The 19,774-nt window shown below is 43.7% G+C and overlaps 1 protein-coding gene across 1 annotated transcript in view; it reads left to right on the top strand.

Moving 5' to 3' along the window:
* The first annotated feature begins 1,756 nt into the window (after positions 1–1,756).
* The window catches only part of MAPK12 (mitogen-activated protein kinase 12), a 31,918-nt gene continuing 13,900 nt past the window's right edge, over positions 1,757–19,774 (top strand). Inside the window, exons 1-4 of the mRNA XM_085218261.1 lie at positions 1,757–2,071; positions 2,520–2,649; positions 12,349–12,407; positions 15,172–15,283. Of these exons, the coding sequence (XP_085074387.1) occupies positions 1,956–2,071; positions 2,520–2,649; positions 12,349–12,407; positions 15,172–15,283 (417 nt within the window). The 5' untranslated portion in view covers positions 1,757–1,955. The remainder of the gene's footprint in view (positions 2,072–2,519; positions 2,650–12,348; positions 12,408–15,171; positions 15,284–19,774) is intronic.

The following is a 19,774-nucleotide window of genomic DNA, read 5'->3' as shown; positions in this document are numbered from 1 at the left end:
CCCCTTTCTAGATAAGCCACAAACTGAACTCTAGCAACAGCAAGCCTGAATTGCCTAACCTCAGCAACATTGCTAAGGGTTGAAGTTAGACCAAACAAAGGGCAAGAATTCTAGTTATATACGCACAGAGAAAATATAGAACATATTAAAAAGCAGGTCTTTGCCTTAAATGTCCCGACCAGAACTATTTGCTATGGAAATAGAGCACCGTGGAAGATTTAAGCAGCCATTTGAGCCGCTTCATGCCACTCCACAGATGCATGGACCACTTGCACATCCACTGCCTCCTGCCCACAGACACCCCCGCGCACGCAGAGCTGCAGGAAGCAGCGGTCGCACAGCCCCCCAGCCTGGCAGGAGGACTGCCCACACCCTGCTGCTGTCCCTGTCATGCGCAGGGCTGCTGCTGGCACCTCTGCTTGTGTCCCTACAACCACAGCACCCACTCCTTGTCACAGCCACCACGCATCTCTCTGCTCCAGCTTAGCTTGGTAGAATATCATCTAATGCAGTACAATACTTTAGTGGCTTCTACAACTATAACTAAAGGCAGTTTTTCTCCACTGCCTGTAATTCTCATTTCTTCCTCTTTCCATTTCTATTTTTTACTTTATATCCCTTAACACTTTAGTGTAAAAGTCAGCAGAGTTTTACCACATCCAAAGCACTGACACAAGAGTCCAGACTGCAAGAGCCACACCACAGAACCACAGAACGGGTTGGAGGGAATCTCAAAGACCATCTACTGCCAACCCCCCGCCATGGACAGAGCCACTCAGCAGCTCAGGCTGCCCACGGCCCCATCCAGCCTGGTCCGGAGCGCCTCCAGGGATGGGGCACCCACAGCTTCTTGAGGCAGTTGTGCCAGTGCCTCACTGTCCACTGGGTAAAGCATTTCCTTCTAATATCTAACCTAAATTTCTCCTCTTGTAGTTTAAAGCCATTCCTCTTGTCCTAATGCTGTCAGAACATGTAAAATGTCATTCCTCCTCCCGTTTATACGCTCCCTTCAAGTTCTGGAAGGCTGCAGTAAGGTCTCCCAGGAGCCTTCTCTTCTCCAGGCTGAACAAGCTCATGGTGTGCACACACCCAGAGAAGGCCGGGGTGTGCTTGTGCTCAGCTCCATAGTAAGGATTCTCAGTTTACCCCAGCAGCACAATACCCAGCACAGCACGCTGGGCCTGCAGGGAGCCCTGGTATCACCACACAGCCATCCATCCACACTCCTGTCAGCTCCCACTCCCACCTCCCATGTCCGAGGCTGATTTCATAGAACTGGGGAGATATCTTGAGCTTTGCAGGACAGTAAAGCACACACCACCCACCAGATCCACAAACACACGGCAGCACGCAATCGAGTCATAAGGAACAGATGGATTTTGAGCGTGTCTCGGTGCGGCAGAAGCCTCACACCTTTTTCTCTACACGGCGCTGGATGAGGCTGAGCGGTCACGGCCGCACCTCAGCTCGCCGAGCTCCAGCGCTGTGAGGGAGCTGCCCTCGCCGTCCACGCGGGCAGCGGCACGGCTTTGGCCACGCTGCTGCGGGGAGAGGGGCGGAAAGCAGAAGTGCTGGAGGCGCTGAGCCGCTGGAACAGCTAACGCGGCGTACGCCGCACGGGCGGCGTGAGGGAAATCCCCGGAGCAGCACTGCCACGCACCGTTCCTCCCGTGCCCAGCACCTGCCGGGTCACCGCCTTTCCACGCGGACAGCCCGCCGGGGCGCCGCGCGTCTCCTCCCGCACTCAGGAGCGGGCAGGGCGCCGGGCCGGGCGGTGCCCCCAACGGAGCGCGGCGCTGCCGGGGGAGCGGGGCTGGGGCGGGCGAGAGGGAGGGAGAGAGGGAGGCGCGGAAGGAGCGCGGCCAAGCCCGGCCCCTCGGCTCGCTCAGCCCGGCCCGGCGCTCGGCGCTCCCCCCCGGACTCTTTGTTGGAGGTGGCGGCAGGGGCCGCGCGCTATGTCCTCCCCCAAGAACGGCTTCTACCGGCAGGAGATCACCAAAACCCTCTGGGAAGTGCGGGACCGCTACCGGGACCTGCAACTCGTGGGCTCCGGCGCCTACGGAACCGTCTGGTGAGCGGGAAGGGGCCGGGCTGCGGCTGCCCCGGGGAGGTGGGCGCACCCCGGGGCCGGGGGCGGCCGAGATGGCGGCTCGGCGGGGCGCAGCCCGGGGTCGGCGGGGCGCGGCGCTTTCGCTTTCTTCCCGACCGACTTTTTCCGGCGGCCGTTCCGAGCCGGGCTGCGCTGCCGGGTCCGGGGGGGCTGAAGAGAGCCGGCCCCACCCGCACCTGGGCGGCCCCGTCCCGCGGAGAGCCGGGCGGGGGAGCGGGGGTCCGCCCGTGCGTGGTTGGGAACGCGCTCCGAGCCGCGCGTGTCCCCATCCCGGGCTCCACCCTGGAGCGGGACGCCTGGCTTGGGATCTTTTTTCTGTGCCGGGCACGCCGCTGGCAGGGCGAGGCAGGCAGAGCGCGGCGGTGCCGCTTCGCCCGCACTCACAAGGCGCTGTTTTGCTCTCCTGAAGCTCCGCTGTGGATGGAAGAAGCGGCACCAAAGTGGCCATTAAGAAGCTGTACCGCCCCTTTCAGTCCCAGATCCTTGCCAAGAGAGCCTACCGAGAGCTGCGCCTCCTGAAGCACATGAAGCACGAAAACGTGAGTTCAGACCTCGCAGAGCTTACGTGCACTGAAAAAGAAAAGAAACTGAGCAGAGTTGGGCAAGCTGATGTGCAGCTGTAGTGTTCAGCGCTCTTTGACGAGACCTGCTGGCCTGTCCTTCATCTGCCAGTCCCTGATCTGCAAACGTCAGCTCACACAAATGGGAGTCTCCCGTGAGAAGCACCATCTCACTGTCCTGAAGGAAAGGTTGGGTGGGAAGGTTTAGAACTGCAGTGGAATTTGTTCTTCAGGCCAGTGAGAGAGATGGAGTGCCCAGAAATTCCATCCTCGTCATTACATCCCCGTGAGGTACAGGAGGATGGGTCTGTGCTGTGTATCCCACACGGCAGCATCTGAAAAGTGAAACAGGTTTTCAGAACTTGTTGAAGGTGGGCATGTTATGCATGCATACCTATTTAGGGGAGTAGGGCTTTCTTTATCTTTCATGAAGTATTCGGAAGTGTTGGTTTTGTGCTAGTAGGAAACAGGGAATGTCTGGGAATAACTAAGCAAAGTGCTTTACTGGAAAGTAAAGAATAGGACACAGCACTCGGCACAGATTCCCACACAGTACAAAAGAAGAACAGCTGTAGGAAGAAGTGTTGAAAGTGTGATTAAATTGTTTATCCTGAACAGATCTGTGTGAAAACTTTTGTGGAGTTGAAGCGTGAGGAGAGGCTCCCATGGTGGGCTTGGGGGATCGGTTTGGTGGCTTTAAATGCTTTAAAATGAAAAAGAAGAAAAAAAAAAGGAAAGATTGTGGGTGGTGGCTTATTAAAATGATACATCAGAGTCTGTTTTCAAATAATGATGTGGGAGATTAATGTGGGAGGTTGGAGCATTTCTCCCTTCACATAGCCTTCATGATGGCAAACTACATGATGGAGAGTGAGGGTGAGAGAAACTGGTGCTAACAGTAACCTGTCATTGTCATTTGACATTATGGGATTAACAGTCTGGGTACCAGTGTTGTCTAGGTTCATTTTGAAGAATAATCAGCGGGATATCTGGACTGTCCAGAAGAAGAAGACCTTGTTGTAGGCTTAAGGCTTTTTGTGCCTCTTAATATTTCAGTCTAAATCTTTTAGCATATTTCCTCATTTTACTTGAAGTAACAGCTTTGTAACCACCATTGTACATATCCAAGACTTAATTTTTGCAGGGATCTTCCATGTCATACATGGGCTTTCATACTCTCTGCGTTTTCTCCGCTGAATATCTGGGAGCAGATAGCTCATGCAGTCAAAAGCTCTTAACTGTGTCCAGAGTTTGCAGATTGTCTTCCATTTCCCAGAATCATGCGTTGGGTTGCGTTTTCCACTCACGTGGGCCCTTCAGGACAGCACTCTGGAACGTCACCACATGCTTGTTGGATAACTACAGAATACAGACAGAAGTGCTCACTGGAGTGTGAGTGCCATTTGTAACAGTGACAAATCAATATACATGGAGGAAGGGAATAATATGTAACATATAGACATAGAAAACAATTTGGGCCGCAGAAGGATAAATCTAGTCTAGGTGCTAAGGAAAAGTTCTGCCACAAATTATGGTATTTACTCATTAAAGATCAATGACCAAATAAATGATCATGCAAGGAATGTGTGGACACTGGGGAGGCAGACACTGACCCCTCGCCCATCCAGTATAAGGCTGAAAGGGCATTACAGCCCTTCATGAGGATTTCCATCCATGATTCCAGTCTCATACCATTCATTTCACCCACTGTGAATTAGGACTGGCAGCAAAGCTTTTCAGGATTTCTAGCCCTCATGCTGACCTCGGGATACTCTTTAAACATTCCTTCTATCCCAAATTAGACCAGAGTGGCAGTAGCACTCCTCATCAGGATTTTCAGGCCTCCCCCTAATCTTTGATCTGCTGCAATTCTGTCAAAGAGCCTCTTTCTTTGCACATTGCTGCTGAAGGATGGATTTACAAAAATGTGTAGCATTTCAGTCTTCTTGTCCTTCTGTCCTTCTACATCAGCAGTCCCCAGCGTGTTTTTCCTGCTCCAAGTGATTCGTTCTCTAAACTAATCCATTGCAGTATGCTTCTGTGTAACAGCAAGTATCTATCCTTCTGGCTGTACTATAAGTCCAACCGCTATTAAAATGAATAAGATTGAAGTAATTGTTTCAGAGACCACAGTAAAATAGTGATGGCACTCCTATCTCCTCCTTGGCTGCTGGTAATCAAGGTATGTATGGTGGTGTGTAATAGCCAGTCTGCAGTACTGCCGCTGTGGATTAGAAGTACTGTTGTGACACTGCTCTAATCTGTCATTGCACTAATCTTCATTTGCTGTTTTTTTCTACTTCAGATTATAGAACTGTTTCAAGGCTGTGTTTATGTGATAGTTAAAATTACACCCAATTCACTCCTCTGCATCTAATCTACTTTTCTTTTGAAATTACTTCTGTAACCATGACGCGTCTGATGCCAGATTACATGAAAAGTGTGATGCTCTGTTCCTTTCATCTACTGTGATTGCCTTTGGATAGAGCATGTCTGCCCTTCATAGCTTTCAAGGGAGCGTTATGATGTGTATGTACCAATGTATTATCATAGTTTATTTAACCTTATGGTGTATTCAGAATAATAGAAGAAAATGGTCTGACACACCACAGTAAAAACTGGCATCTCTGACCCTCCAGTAAGAGCTCAGGAGATGTCATAAACCTGTGTTACAGTTCTTCATTGTGTCCTTCACTCAGTGAAGAAAACTGAAGAAAACTTCTGCTCAATACCCTGGATTACCTCTGTTATTGATCCTTTGAGGAGTACGCTCATTTATTTAGTGTGAAAGTGTTGTAGGATGTCCTGTTATCCTACAGGATGAACATAAATATAGGAGTCATCCCACTTAATTTTACTGAAGTTGTATTTTACCTTGTAGGAGAACTAACTCCCAGTCAATTTGCTCATCTATTCAAGCATTTTCAGGAATAGGCAATAGTGGTTGCAATGTACAGTTAACAAACATACAGTTAGCAGAGTGGCGTGGTTAGGATAGTATTTTATGGGTTTTATAATTAGAAAGATTATTGCAGTGGGGACAGATAATCAAAAATAAATGGAATGCTCACTTGTGTCCTAGGCTAGCAGTAGAAAACTCCAAAGGGAGCAATCTCCAGAAAGAGATTCTTCCCCTGTGGCAGTCAGACCTTAAATGGGGTCTAGGAGAGGTGCAACCAAGTTCCACCCCTTCTGGTCACACAGCTGAATCACCTTCACCTGTGCTCCCATGGCTGACCCAGTCTTTGCCTCAGGTGATCAATCAGTGGCTCAGGCTGTGACTCAACAGTTCCCATACATTGCGGAGATGACTCTCTCTTCCTTTTATATGCCAAATCATTATGGTCCCCAATGGCTTTCTAGTAGTGCGTTACTGAAATGTAACAAGGAATATTTCTGTGTAAGCCGTGCAAATTTGTAATATGGAACTTCTCTTCATCCCTTAGAAAACAAATCCGTGAGGGAGGTGGTGTTGAGGACCATGGGATAGAAGCCATCTATCAAGAGAGTGAGACCTGTCTCTAATGGCACTCAGATCTGTCTTTTTATGGGTGTTATAGTCTGAGAGAATCTGGGATGTTTCACAAGCATTGTAAGTTACTTCTATTGCCTAAGAAGTAATTTAACCCAGATATTAGATATTGCCTTAGATATTGCCAAAAAGGAAAGTTAGCTTCCAGCAAGATAAGCTGCTGGATCACTTTGTAGCTGTATAAACAGATATTCTGGCAGAAAAGAGGGAATGGTGTGAAAATGAGGAATACAAGCAGCTAAGCAGAATGAAAAGCATACTGTGTTTTTTGCTTTTCTTCATGTATTCGTGCTATCTCCCACTACAGATCTTGGTTATTTCTTTGGCACCTACTGCATCATGTAGAAGACCAGGCTGCTTATCTTTAGGAAGTTTTTTTGGGTAGTGCTGCTTTTGTTCCCTGCCTTTTTACATTTTGAGTTCATTTAAAGTGAGGACCCTTAAAATTATCTATTATGGCTTTGACTTAAAACCAGAAAGAGAATGAAAACACTGCCTGTGTGCCAGCATACGTTTGTATCTATATATAAACACAAGCACACGCGGTAATTCTGACCCAGTTGTACCAATTTAAATTCTGAATGTGCCTTTGGCATAAGGTTTTTGACAGATGCCCATTAAACATCTCTTTAAGTTAAGTCAGTTAATATTCTACAGATGTCTTCCTGGAAACCTACTAAGAGTCAGCTGCAGTATTTGTTTAAAGGTACTCTATATTACTCTCTCAGTCATCTGTCTGTGAGAACATTACTCTCTGGTGAATTCCAACATCTCAAGAACAATGTATGTTTTACATTAGGAAAACCATTTAGCGTTTTTCCCCCTTTTGGAAGGAGCTCAGGTATCCAACAGACACCAAATCAGCTCTCACTCTACAGCTACGCTTCTGAAGATGATGATGCAGGCCTTCCATTTTGGGTTAACTGATGCTTATTTATCTTGAATTCTTAATTATGAAAAGAAAGTGAGGTCTTTTGGCATCACCCAAGCAAAATTTTTTCAGAGAAAATTTTAGGAAAGTATGCTCCTACCTGAGGAAATCTTCAGACTGTCACTTTTGCAGCTCATCCAGCTGACATGAGCGTTAGAAGAAGAAGTATACAAAGTCAATCCAAGAAGGGAGTTACAGGTGAGCCGTGCCTTTACACAGATGAGTGGTGCCACTGTGAATGCTTACTGTATTAGATTTCCTTCAGGCAGCCCTGCAGGACTGCATCAGCTGAAAATTCACATCCTTTAAGGAGACAAGTGCCATAAAGTGCAAATTGTCAGTCCTGTCCGAAAGTGGCAAATTTGCTTTTAGATTGCAAGTGAGGCATGGCTGTATGATTTACTGCTGTCAAAATGTTGTAGGGCAGTAACATTCATGGTGCTTTTTCTGCATGCTGAAAGCTACAAACAGCAAGGCAGCTAACATGACACTGAGTATTAAAAGAAGTGACTCTAGGAGCTGGTAAATCAATATGGCAATACCAGTCATCACATGCTGGGCTTGTTTTTACAAACCTACCTGATAGATATTTTATCCAGGCTGAACGTCAGCCATCACCTGTTTCTTCACACTCAGCCTTAGATAGTAATAAAGCAGACGGATGTGCTTAGTCGAGTAAAACATGGTGAGGACAGCACTGAAACCCAAACGTTTTTGTTTTAGGATTTTTACTCACTCCAGGATGTAAATATAAAGCATTTGAGTCTGTTGGGTGTTGCGTCTAGGTCTCTAGAAGATGTGGCTTGTGAGACATGGCTGGTGTCTGTGGATGTGCTGCCATCTCCATCTCTCCTTGAGATGCAGCAGAGGTAACCCTGGGTGGAAGGGAAGTGACTGTAGTGTGAGCCTTGTGCTGGGGGTTACAATTATAAAAAGATTGAGGCTTCTTAGCGTAGTTAAAAGGACACCGGTGCCCTGTGATGTGGAAGAACACAACAACGTGAAGTTGAAGCTAACACTGCAGAAAATCTAATGCAGTATGATATATAGTTCAGTACACCCCAGCAGGGCTCTCTTAAAAAGTGTACGTGTTTGCAGCTTGATTGGCAGAGCTGCTCAGCTTCACTGTGTGTTCATGCGTAACATCCATGGAATAAAGAAGCACTTAGTGCATGAGAGACATAGCCTGCATTACTTATTAATTTATAGCAGATCATGTCTTTTGTTTGTGTACTGCTGCTTGCATCAGAAACTTTCCTTTACAGAAATCCAGTGAAACAGTCCTTGAAAATACATGAATGTGCACGGGAGTATATGGATGAGGAGCTCCTCGCTGCTGTGTGCCTATGGTAGAATTGTCTTTGGAACAGGAGATGGTCTGAGAAGAGGAGGGGTGGTAATCACCTCACAAACACAGCTGTTATTTGCTGTCAATAATTAAAACTGATCAGAGTGATCAGTGTAAATGTCTTGTGCAAGGGAATGACAGAGATTAAAAATAAAGCTGGAGCCACTGCTATGCTTCCCAGCGGCTTCCTAGGAGGACACAGTCAGTAGTGTACAGAGCATGAACATCCTCACCTGAAACCAGTAGAACCAGCAGAAATGTAGTTCTGCTGTTGGCTGGCATTGCTTTGCAGAAAGATGGGAGAGGCACACATTGAACTTTGTCCATTAGATATGCTTTGTTACAAGCAAGGAAGGTACTGCAGGGGAGCTGATGGAAATCCAAACTGTTTTTCAGTGGGCGCTTCATTCTTGAAATCGCTTCCTGGCAGAGTTTGTAGGGAAAAAATGTGGTCATGGCTCCTGCCAGTTTCTACAGATGCTTTTCATCGCCATCCCTGGGCACAGGGAGTTTGTTCCTTATCGGAGGGGAAGAACATGGCTGCAGGACGCTTCACAATACCTCAGCTTTCATAGGGAACACGCTGTGAAAAAGATGATTCTTATGATGCATGTTTTGTGGTGGCTTCATTCTGTGCTGGGACAGTATCTTTAAGTACCACAAAGTTTTTGCAAATACTGTATTTAACTGGGAGAAGAGGACATTTTAGACAGACGTAGGATTTTACACAGTACGGAAAAGGGAGTTTCCTGTATTCTGTCCAGTTCTTTTCCTTTTCCTGGAGAAGTATCTGGAGATGTATCTTCCTGGGAAGACTTATTTCATTCTGTGCCTCCTTGCTCTTAGCATATCTGCAGAAAGCAGTGTGGTCTGGGTAGAAATACTAAATGACTCTGTTCCAGGGAAGGAAGATCACCCCAAAACACAACTGTTCAATAAAGATCATCGAGAAAAGGAATGGGGCCCCTTGCTTTTATTTTTAAATCAATTAACTATTAGTATGACATATATTGGGCACTAATGTGGATTTCAGGTTTTTCAGAAAACTTGCTTTGGAGAACAAGAAAAGGAGCGTTGTGAAACGCTTGGCATGCTAGAAGAGTTTTCTGTTTTAGTATTTAAAATTCCCTCCGGCGGGAGCAGTGTTGGTCTCTGTGGTATTCCTCACATCACGGGGTTTGCAACAACGCAGGCCAACGGTAAGCTCGTCTCTGGAAGTTTGCAGCCTCCCTTGGAATCAGTAGTTTGTACCTCAGGAAGCATAAAGTAACGATGGGACACTGTTTAATGGAGAAGTAGTAAGATTTTGGTGTGGTTCATTGAATGATTTTTGTTCTGCTATTCTCTTTATTGAAACATGTTCTTGTGTTGACAGTGGGGGCCTGATAACATTTTGTGCAGAGATGGAAGCAGTGCAGCATCCTTATCACTTCACCTTCTGCTCCATCAGCTCTGCCTGTGGGGTTGTCCTCCATGGTTCACTGCTGAATTCTGGCATCATATAGTTTATCTTCAGTGTGTTTTGTGTTGGTGAGGCAGATAGCTTAGGTGAATGAAGGCATAGAAATACCTCCTTGGAGAGAACAAGTGGGACTTCTGAAAAAGTGGAAGGAGAGAAAGAAACGCTGAAGATGTCACTTCAGAGAATATAGTGGGTATAGTCACTGTTTTATGGTAGTTACATTATTCTGAATGAGTTTCAGATAACAGTCCTCAGATAACAGTCCTCTTATTTTTTCTAAGATACGTTTGGCTACAAAGATGAGGGACTGTGAGCTTTCTGTCTTCATCTAAGCCTTGCAATGTTGTGATAACACCCAGTCTAAGTGTGGTACGTCCCTTGAATGTGGCAAGGATAAAAATGGGTGCACGAAGGATTTCATCAGTGTTGGTTGGTTTTATTTAAACCTTTGAATAAAGGAAGTTGTCCTTCCTTTCTTTCTTTTTTTCCCCGCATTTCTGCTCTCTCTGCATTTGTCTTTGCTTCCACATAATTCACTATGCTAATATGCTAATAATGTCCCGAATCCATCCTGATTGCTATCCCGGTGAATTGTGCAGTAATTTCAGTACTTTGATGGTAACATCAACAGTATAATACGCCGTTAGTCCTGTTTCCTTTCATGAAGTTTCTAGTCTTTCAGTTTTAAACTGATGTGTAATCCCTAAACCACACAGCCATAGAGATTGGTCTGAACAAAGCTATAAAGATTACAAGTCTCTTAGGAGTAATATTCTCTTTCATTTTCCATTTCCGTTGCTTTCTTTCTCTGCCCCACTGGTTGGTACTCCACAGGCCTGCTGACAATAGGAGAAGTGCTTTCTGTCAAAGTGTTTGGCTTCTAAAAAAGCATTTCAGACCTCAGCACAGAAGCCAGTCTGCACTGATGGCATCAGAGCCAGACAGACCTGGCATCAGTTGGGCGGTGGCATGATAGTCTGTCTTACTGACCTAATGCCATTCTACTCCTCACAATTGTTTCAAATACCTTTTTTCAATGTGGCCTTCAACTTAGTACCACAATAACCCTTAGCCTGTGACGTGCCTGTCTAAAAGTTGTGTTGTAGAAGGTTGCTGAGAGAGGCATGTGCATCAGTAAAGAACCAGCCTGAAAAGCTGCTGTTTGAGATAGCGTGCATTCCTGCAAACCCAAAATACCAGTGTCGGTGTGGCAGCCTGGACCTGCGAAATGGCACAAGTAGCCCAGTGCCCAGAGCACCCGCTGGCTGCTGGCAGAGCCTGGCTTCTGGGCCCTGCTCAAGGGCTTCCTCTGAGCAAACAGAAATTGTTGTGAATTAGCAGTGCCTGACTGCAGGACTCCAGTTTGAGGTTTGAACCACAGGTGTTCTAGGAAGCTGAAAAGAAACAACTCTAAATGCCTGTAATGTGCAGGAATTTACAGGATTAAGCAGTGTCTGAGCTGAGATTTGGCTTTAGACAATGCCAGCTACATCTTTTGAAGCATCTAGCTCTGTATATTTAATTTACTAGTCACTAATGAGCTTGAGAGAAGCACTGGAGATGACTGTATTAAGTCTATATTCAGTTGATGTAGTTGCACTGAAAAATACACCTTAGAATCATAGAATGGCTTAGATTGGAAGGGACCTCAAAGATCACCTGTTCCAAGCCCCTGCCATGGGCAGGCTGCCATCCACCAGCTCAGGCTGCCCAGGGCCCATCCAGCCTGGCTTTGAGCACCTCCAGGGATGGGGTACCCCCGGCTTCTGTGGGCAGCTGTGCCAGGGCCTGACCACCCTCTGAGTGAAGATTTTCTGCCTAACATCTAACCTAAATTTCTTAGGAAAAGCTGTGGTGGGGAGATATACTTTGCTAGGTGGTGGTTTCTCTTGATAATGTATTCTCTACGGGAAGAATTTAGTTCTAGTTTCTTGTTTGCTCTCCCAGTTAGGGATTGCAATCTTTCTACCTAAATTGCCTCCTAAGGAAAATCTGCAGGTGTTTGATGTGTTCTTATCTATTGTCAGTGCAGGTCCAGCTAGGTGAGGACCACTTATGACTGGTTCAGATTATAAACTGATTTATCTGGTTTGTTTAAAATACTGACGTTATTCAGGTTCAAAGGCACTCGCTCTGTCTTCCTGTATAAAACGGTAAGCCCCTGAACTTTTTATTTAATACATACATCTTTTTTATCACAAGTAGCCCTCAAAGCTTTAAAATTTAACACGTAGTGAATCCTAATGTTGTTAGGCGCTATTTCAGCCATCTTTATGCCTGTAGTTAATGTCTTGTTATGGAAATGTTTTTTATTACATTTCTCCACTAATTACACTATTCAGGAATTTTTGTGTTGAGATATTATTAACGCATGGTTTCTTTCTCTCCCTTCTCCTTATTTTCAGGTGATTGGAATACTGGATGTGTTCACACCAGATGTCACACTGGAGAAATTTAATGGCTTGTGAGTTTTGAGTTGCTTCTGTTTGGGAGCAGGGGACTGTTTCTTGTATGGAGAAAGATTTGTTTGTGTTTCTTAATGGTGGAGAACTCCAAACCCATTGCTTCCTGACTTTTCTGAATTGCATCTTAGAATGGCTGTTATATGCAACTTTGAAACTGGTAGGTTTTCAGATTATTGTTAGAGCTAGTAACCTATTTTATAAGGTGTGTGCTTCTTGTAGCCCTCAGTAAACACATTCTGATGGTCTCCCTAACCCATCTTTAATGTCCCGTTTCTTACACTAAAGCTTAGACTGATCAGATAATGGAACCATTCTTAACCCAGGCAAGTAGTCTGAAAGTAATGCCTTCTGCATGACACATCTCCAGTGTGGTCCATTCTAATTCTAGGATTAATTCAAAACTGCTGTTACTGTTTAATTTTTTTGTGAATATCTGAGCTCTGCTCAGTTGCATCCCCTGTATGGTTTCCCAGTGCTCATTCTGCAATCCCTTATGTCCAGATGAAGGTGTTCTAACTTCCCCTTGACTACTAACCTCACAGGCCAACATGATCCGAGCAGTATGTAATATAAATTATTTTCTGGCACCAGGCATCTACATCTCTCTGATGTTTCTCTTTTGGCAGCATCTCAGACACCAGATATTTAGTGCTGCATATATTAAGCCTGTTTTACTTGTGGATCCTTCTGCAATTCTTGTGAATTAGAGTCACTACAGAAACAGTGGTCAGAAACGCTCTTGGGCTTAATGTAGATAATACGTTATATTTATAGAATTGCATTGGATTTCTTCTAATGTATCTATATTTTAAAAGCAACCCTGTGTATTTGTATGTTGATAAAAAAAGCTATCTGAAAAGAAAATGTGGGAAATAAAGTACAAAAAACATGGACCGTGTCTTAATATTGATCATTTAAGAGACCACAGAGCCAAAAAGGATGCTGTCCAAAGGGTTGGATTAGATACGTGAGGGAGTCTTCCCTTTGCTGACTAACTGTGAGATGTTATCTCTTGCTGATTGTGTAAAGATCAAATTTCAGTTGATTTGTGGCCAGAAACAGCTGAAGAGAGGCATGTGGTTTCACCACCAGCCAATCCCTAAGGCTGGTGTCATCCAAAATTTTGGGTTTCTCAAGTCTTCTGGCCCTCCTGTTTAAAGCGAAATATGTTCCTACTCCATCTGCTGCTCTGCTTTCCTGCTGCTCTACTAAAAACAGGATCCTATTTCCTATGTGAAGAAACAGTCAATGTCATTTCCCTGCTTGTACTTGTTTTCTGTCAGAGTTGGAAGTTCAACTGATGGAAATGTTGTACAAAATCAGTCTTTACCAATTGAAATCCCATTGTGTACAACTGTTTTTCATCTTCTTTGACTACATTTTTTGCATTGTCCTTGTATCATAAAGCAGGTATCTAGAACAGGTTGCTGCCTTCCAAAAATTTTAGGGTTTTAACTTGGACTTGCAAGGAACTTAAATGTGTTAGGCATCACGTTTCCATTGGAGTGAGTTGGCAATCAAGTGTCTAACCTCACTTTAAATACATTTCTAAAATAAAAACAAGTTTGACAAGCTTTAAATAGAAGACAAAGTGTTCAAGTGAGCCTATAATGTTTGATCCAGTCATTCCAGTATGTTACTCATAAATTTCATACTAAAGTTTGGATTTTCAAACTCAGAAATGGACTTTCTCTTTCTTAAATTTTGTTTCTCCATTTTGTTTCCTCAGTTTGACTGTTAGATTTGATGTGATCAAATTGTAAACTAAGCATATTGCATATGTAAAAGTGGTCTTAGTGTGCTTGATGGTTGCGTATTGTTTTTAATGTTGTCTATTTACATAAATCATTGTCCATCCAGAGCCCTGGGATCTGTACAGATGATGGCAGGCTAGTGAAATCTTAATAAATCTTGAAGGTCACTGCCATTAGTAAAAGACACAGATATTTCTTTTTTTCTCTTTTTTTTTTTTTTTCTCTGTAAAACTAATGTCATTTTCTGGTTCATTTCAAATATTCATGACCTCTGGGAAAATGCATCTAATAAGGCTGAATAAGGAGGGAACTTAATATGCTTTTAACATTCAAGAGCATCAACAAAGCAGAAGACAAACTCAGTTTTCTAGGTTACTGGATCTATTGTTGAGAAGCATCTAGAGTGAATCTTGGAGAGAGATAAGGAATTTCATTCTCTTCTCAGTAGTTGCTATGTCCTTATATGATTACAGAATTGAATTGCACATTTTTTCTGTCCAAAGGATCACAAGTTGGTCTGTGAATGTTGAGACTGGAAACCAGTATGAGTTACTAAAGATGAAGGAGGTTACGATCCTAGATAAAAGTTAATTTGTTACATCTGACCTTGTCTGTTTGATTCTAGGCCGTTTGATTGCTGCTAGTTCACATACCCTATGATAATGATGGTGAGATTAATACCACTGTGTGTGAATGTCCCAGTTTCCTGCATAGATATCTTTGAAATATCACATGGCTGTTGAGTAGATACCTTTTATCTAGTTCAGCATCTGTACTCTTCTGGTAACTACCAACTTTCCATAATCAGTGTCAGGTTATGTGATACCTCTTCATGACAACAGATAAAAGCACAGAGGCGCCTGAAGGGAAAATAGTAGAATTGTTTGGTAAACAGAATGATCTGTAATATTGTCAGTGAACTATAACATACAAATATGTTTCAATTTATTTGACAAACTTAAAATTATTCTGACTTTATTTCCTTTTTTTTTTTTTTTTTTCATTTTAGCTACCTCGTCATGCCATTTATGGGAACAGACTTAAGTAAGATAATGAAGCATGAGAAACTCACTGAAGACCGAATCCAGTTCTTGGTATATCAGATATTAAAAGGCTTAAAGGTTTGCCACTTTTTATTATTTCTATTTCACAATCTTGTTTTCCTAGTAAACCAGTATGGAGAGCTGTACTTATCATTTGATGGCAGGATAGAGCTTACCTTGCCTTGCCTTGTTTGGTACAAGTATTGTCATTGTGCAGTAGTTATTTTGTGACTGTGTTATCTGGCAGGGCTGGGTGTTTTTGTACAGTGCTTTCTTTGTGGATTTTGTTGTTTTTTGTGTTTAGGTTTTTTTTTTCAAGAAAATGAAAAGAATTGAGGTCATTATAACATACCTTTATGTATGGATGTAACCTGTAGGTGTGGTATTTGGGGGAATGAAAATCTGAACTGGAGAGAAAATCTGAGCCTCACCGTCTCACAGTGCTCACACTGGCTTTGTTGAGTGTTCAGGGACCATAACAAATGTCACTTCAGTCTCTGTGTGTTAAGAGCCCAGTTCTGCAAAGCACTGTTGAATGTGACTAGGTAAGTTATTCTCTGGAACACATTTCACTTATTCATATACTCAAGAAAGAAGAATTCAGAATGTAGGTGATGTCTTCCTGTTGTAACATTAGTGTTCTAAATCCCTTCACCTAGCTCTGCAGGCTGTGTCCAAGCTCTCCAGCAGTGATGGCCATTTAATTCTCTTTGCTGTTCAAGAGATACACTGTGTAGCATGAAGGCCATAGAACTGCACTGTCTAAGATTGGTGTGGTTCCTTTGGCTGCTGCCAGCACTGTACAGCTTTTGTTTTATAGTCTTACAACATATGGACAGACTTTCCTCTGTGCACAAAGGTTAAGTGCAGACAGTGTGCTGGGAGTTGTATCTGATAGGGATATGCATATGCAGTGAAAATCCAGCACTGCTTTTATTACAGGAAAGTTTGACACATCTGACAAGATTCTGATTTGTTCAGATGTGTATTTATATTGCCAAACCCTATTAAAATAATTAGCATTGTGGGACAACGTGGTGATCCTGTACAAGAGCATCAGCATGATTCCTTTGTAGCCCCATATTTAATAGATACAGAAGGGCAACTATTGTTCTACTCTCATCATGAAACTTAGTAAATATGTTTTGTGCTTGAGGTTTAGGTTAGATATTAGGAAGCTTTTCACACAGAGGGTGGTGATGCACTGGAACAGGTTGCCCAAGGAGGTTGTGGATGCTCCATCCCTGGAGGCATTCAAGGCCAGGCTGGATGTGGCTCTGGGCAGCCTGGTCTGCTGGTTGGTGACCCTGCACATAGCAGGGGGTTGAAACTAGATGATCTTTGAGGTCCTTTTCAACCCAGGCCATTCTATGATTCTGTGATTTTTATTTTGGTGATACAGCTGTATGCTTTTGTCTTTTATTTAAAATACTTGGTTAAACTTGCAATTTAGAAGGGCTTTTGTCGTTCTTTTGTTTTTGGCAGTAAAGCTATGTAATGTGAAAAATATGGAAGGCAAGCTGAAAATAAACGTCCTTACGCAGGTGGAACAGGACTGGAGTTTCCAGCTCCTTCAGTCTTGGGTTCCTTGTCTGCAGGAATGTGAATTGGGTTTGTTTTCTTAGAGGTCTGAGGATAGGGTTGGTAATTGTATTTCTTGATTTATGCAGTATTTGAGAATGGAAACATAGCTCTTGGGCTGTACGAGTACCTTTTCAAGCATCTTTTGCCATATTCATGATAATTTTTATTTTCTCCAGTTCTCTCCTTTGATCATCCCTGTTTACTGTCTTTTGTTCATGTTTGTGGTATTCTTTCTATTTCACTGTTTTCTCCTCCCTCACCCATTTCCTCTTCAGTTTTTCTGTAGCTGTTAAGTCACTCCTCATTTTCATTTTTCTTGCTGCCTAGAATGCTTTTCCCCTAGACTTTTCTAATTCCCTTTTTAGTAGATTTTTATTTTGTGTAGATATTACATATGCAGACAGTAATCCATAGAATTCAGACAACTGTTGGATCTCTTCCTAGCACAGTCTGAAGCTTTCATTCAAAGGATTTATGAATGCTATCAGAAGTCATCTTTAGGATTATGCACAGAGCTCCTATGTTCAGAGGGACTTTGCACACATTAAACTGGAATCTTGAATTAAATTTTGTTCCAGTAAAGTGGTAATAACACTGTGAAGTATATGTCTGTTGTGGTCTCGGTGTGTTTATCACATTAAGAGTGAATAATCTGACAACAGGTGGGTAATTTAATGAAGAAAATTGGCAAGAATAGGATCCCATTTCAGAAGGCTGTTGAACCGAAATGGAAAACTTTCTGAACGAAGAGTAGCTTAGTTCCAGTGCTGTACCTGCCAGTAGATAATAGAAAGCAGTCACAGAATACCACGATTGTTGAAGAAGCACTGCAGCTCAACACAGGTTTTTCTGTTAACAGAATGGCTAGCATTTACACAAGCACCAGAAATAAGTGCTATTTCATGTGATCTCAGCAGTCTTACATGAAGAGAAGTGTTGAGAAAATAGATGAGTTCTCCCCAAAGTGTTGACATGATTTTTGGTGCTATTAACTGTCTTAATCTTCAGTGGAGCGAGAACACCAATAAAACCACATTCTTCATCAAAATGGGTGGTTTTACTTAAAATAAAACTCAAAAGGGTGCAGTCCCTTTAATTCCTGTTTCTATATGCTACATTCTTAGGCACAGAAATTCCTGAATCTGCTAGTTATTTCCTTACTGTGTACAGTCATACCAGCAAAAATAGCCTATAGAATATTATTAGCCTCTGCTTTGGAAAATCAAGAGGCCTCAGTACAAAGACACCAAAGTGATTTGGAATGTAAGTAGTCATGGTGGTATCCTTGATAAAGATGGCTGTTGGCTGAAGACTCCAGCCTTTTCTCCATCTGTTGGGAGCCTAACTACTTACAGGCATATTGTTAAAAATATATACGTATTTATATTTTCTCCAGATTCTGTACCTCTGACTGATCTCTTCTTTTTGCATCTGGTTCCTTCCATCCCAATGCACTTCATGCACATCCATGACGGAAATAGCATTTCATATCTCTTTATGTGCTGTAGTGGTTTTACAGCCTGCACTCTGGGTGACAGTTCCCTCAACCCCTTGTGGCTGACCCCAGGAAATCCTGTGGAGTGCTTTGGCAGTTCTCTGGGTGATTTTAAAACTTGGATAATAGGCAGAAGGAGGTGATGTGCCATCTGCTGGAGATACATAGTGCTAGGGCTTTGGGCCGCAGAGGGACGGAAACCTTTCCAGAAGGGGACTCAGGCGTGGCAGTCAGCAGTGTGTCCCTGTGGTAGCAGAGCCCTGTCACCATCTTGGCTGTATGGCTGAAATTGTAATCTGTGGGTGAAGGGAAGTGATTTTTCTTCCTCTTCTCAAGACTTAGCACTGTGTTCAGTTTGGGGCATCCCAGCACAAGGAGGGCACTGACAGAGCGAGGACGCCAAGGCACTGACAGGTCTGAAGTGGAGAGCATGTAAGTAGTGTCTGTGCAAGATAGGCTCATGCTACCTGGGGAAGACATGGCATGGTATGACTCTGACCAGTGTCTATGTGCATCTGATGGGAGGATGTAAGGAAGACAGAGCTAGACTCTTCTCAGTGGTGCCTGTTGACAGGATGAGAGGCAACAGGCACAAGGTGAAACGGAAAATTCTGTCTGAACACAAGAAGAAAAAGGTTTGGTGTCTGGCCACCACACTGGAATGGGTTGCCTGGAAGGGCTTCATGCTTGGAGCTGATCAGAGCCTGACTGATCCCATCCTGGGCAACCTGCTGTGGCTGACCCTGCTGCAAGTGGGGTGGTGGGACTCAATCTGCAGAGTCCCAGTCAACTTCAGCTGTTGTGTGATATGAAACCAGCTGTAGAAAAATAGAGCAACAAACATATAAATGCTTACCAACTGTAGACACTTTGTTTGGTTCAGCTTACTTCCCTGTATTTCCCTGTAACACAGAGAGAGGGATGCCCATGGAGGTGAAGTATTTGCTTTCTTTTCCCTGTTCCCCTCATCTGGTGGACAATGAGGATTCCTTTGCAGAGGGACTGGTGCTATATACAAAATGGCAAAACCATAAATACAGGCCTGCCACCAGAGTTGATAAACAAGAAGAGTTAAGAAAAGCAACCTTGAGATCAAATAAAACAACATCATGAGCAAATAAATCAACGCTGCGACTAGCAATTATTAATCTAGTATAATGCTTGTAAGAATTTTATGTCAACACATACTGTTTGGATCTGTCATTAATTCAACCCTTTGGGCCCCCTATGGGTCACCACAAGGACTGCTGTGGTTTAACTCTACAGCTCCCTACCACATCACTGTTTGCTTATTCTTCCCCCAGTGGGATCAGGGAGAGAACTGGAAAAAGATAAAACTTGTGGGTTGAGGTAAAGACATTTAGGATTCCCACTTCATCCATCATTTCTGAGGACTTGTTAAAATGCCCTTAATTGTTCTCTTGTTGCTTAATCTGAGTAATACAGATGCCTCAGTCTTTATGGTCTTTCCAGTGTTTCAGTGTTTTCAG

This window comes from Meleagris gallopavo, chromosome 1, assembly GCF_905368555.1.
Source record: "Meleagris gallopavo chromosome 1, MGAL_WU_HG_1.1, whole genome shotgun sequence".
NCBI lineage: Eukaryota > Metazoa > Chordata > Aves > Galliformes > Phasianidae > Meleagris > Meleagris gallopavo.
This window is presented reverse-complemented; position numbering and strand designations above follow the sequence as displayed.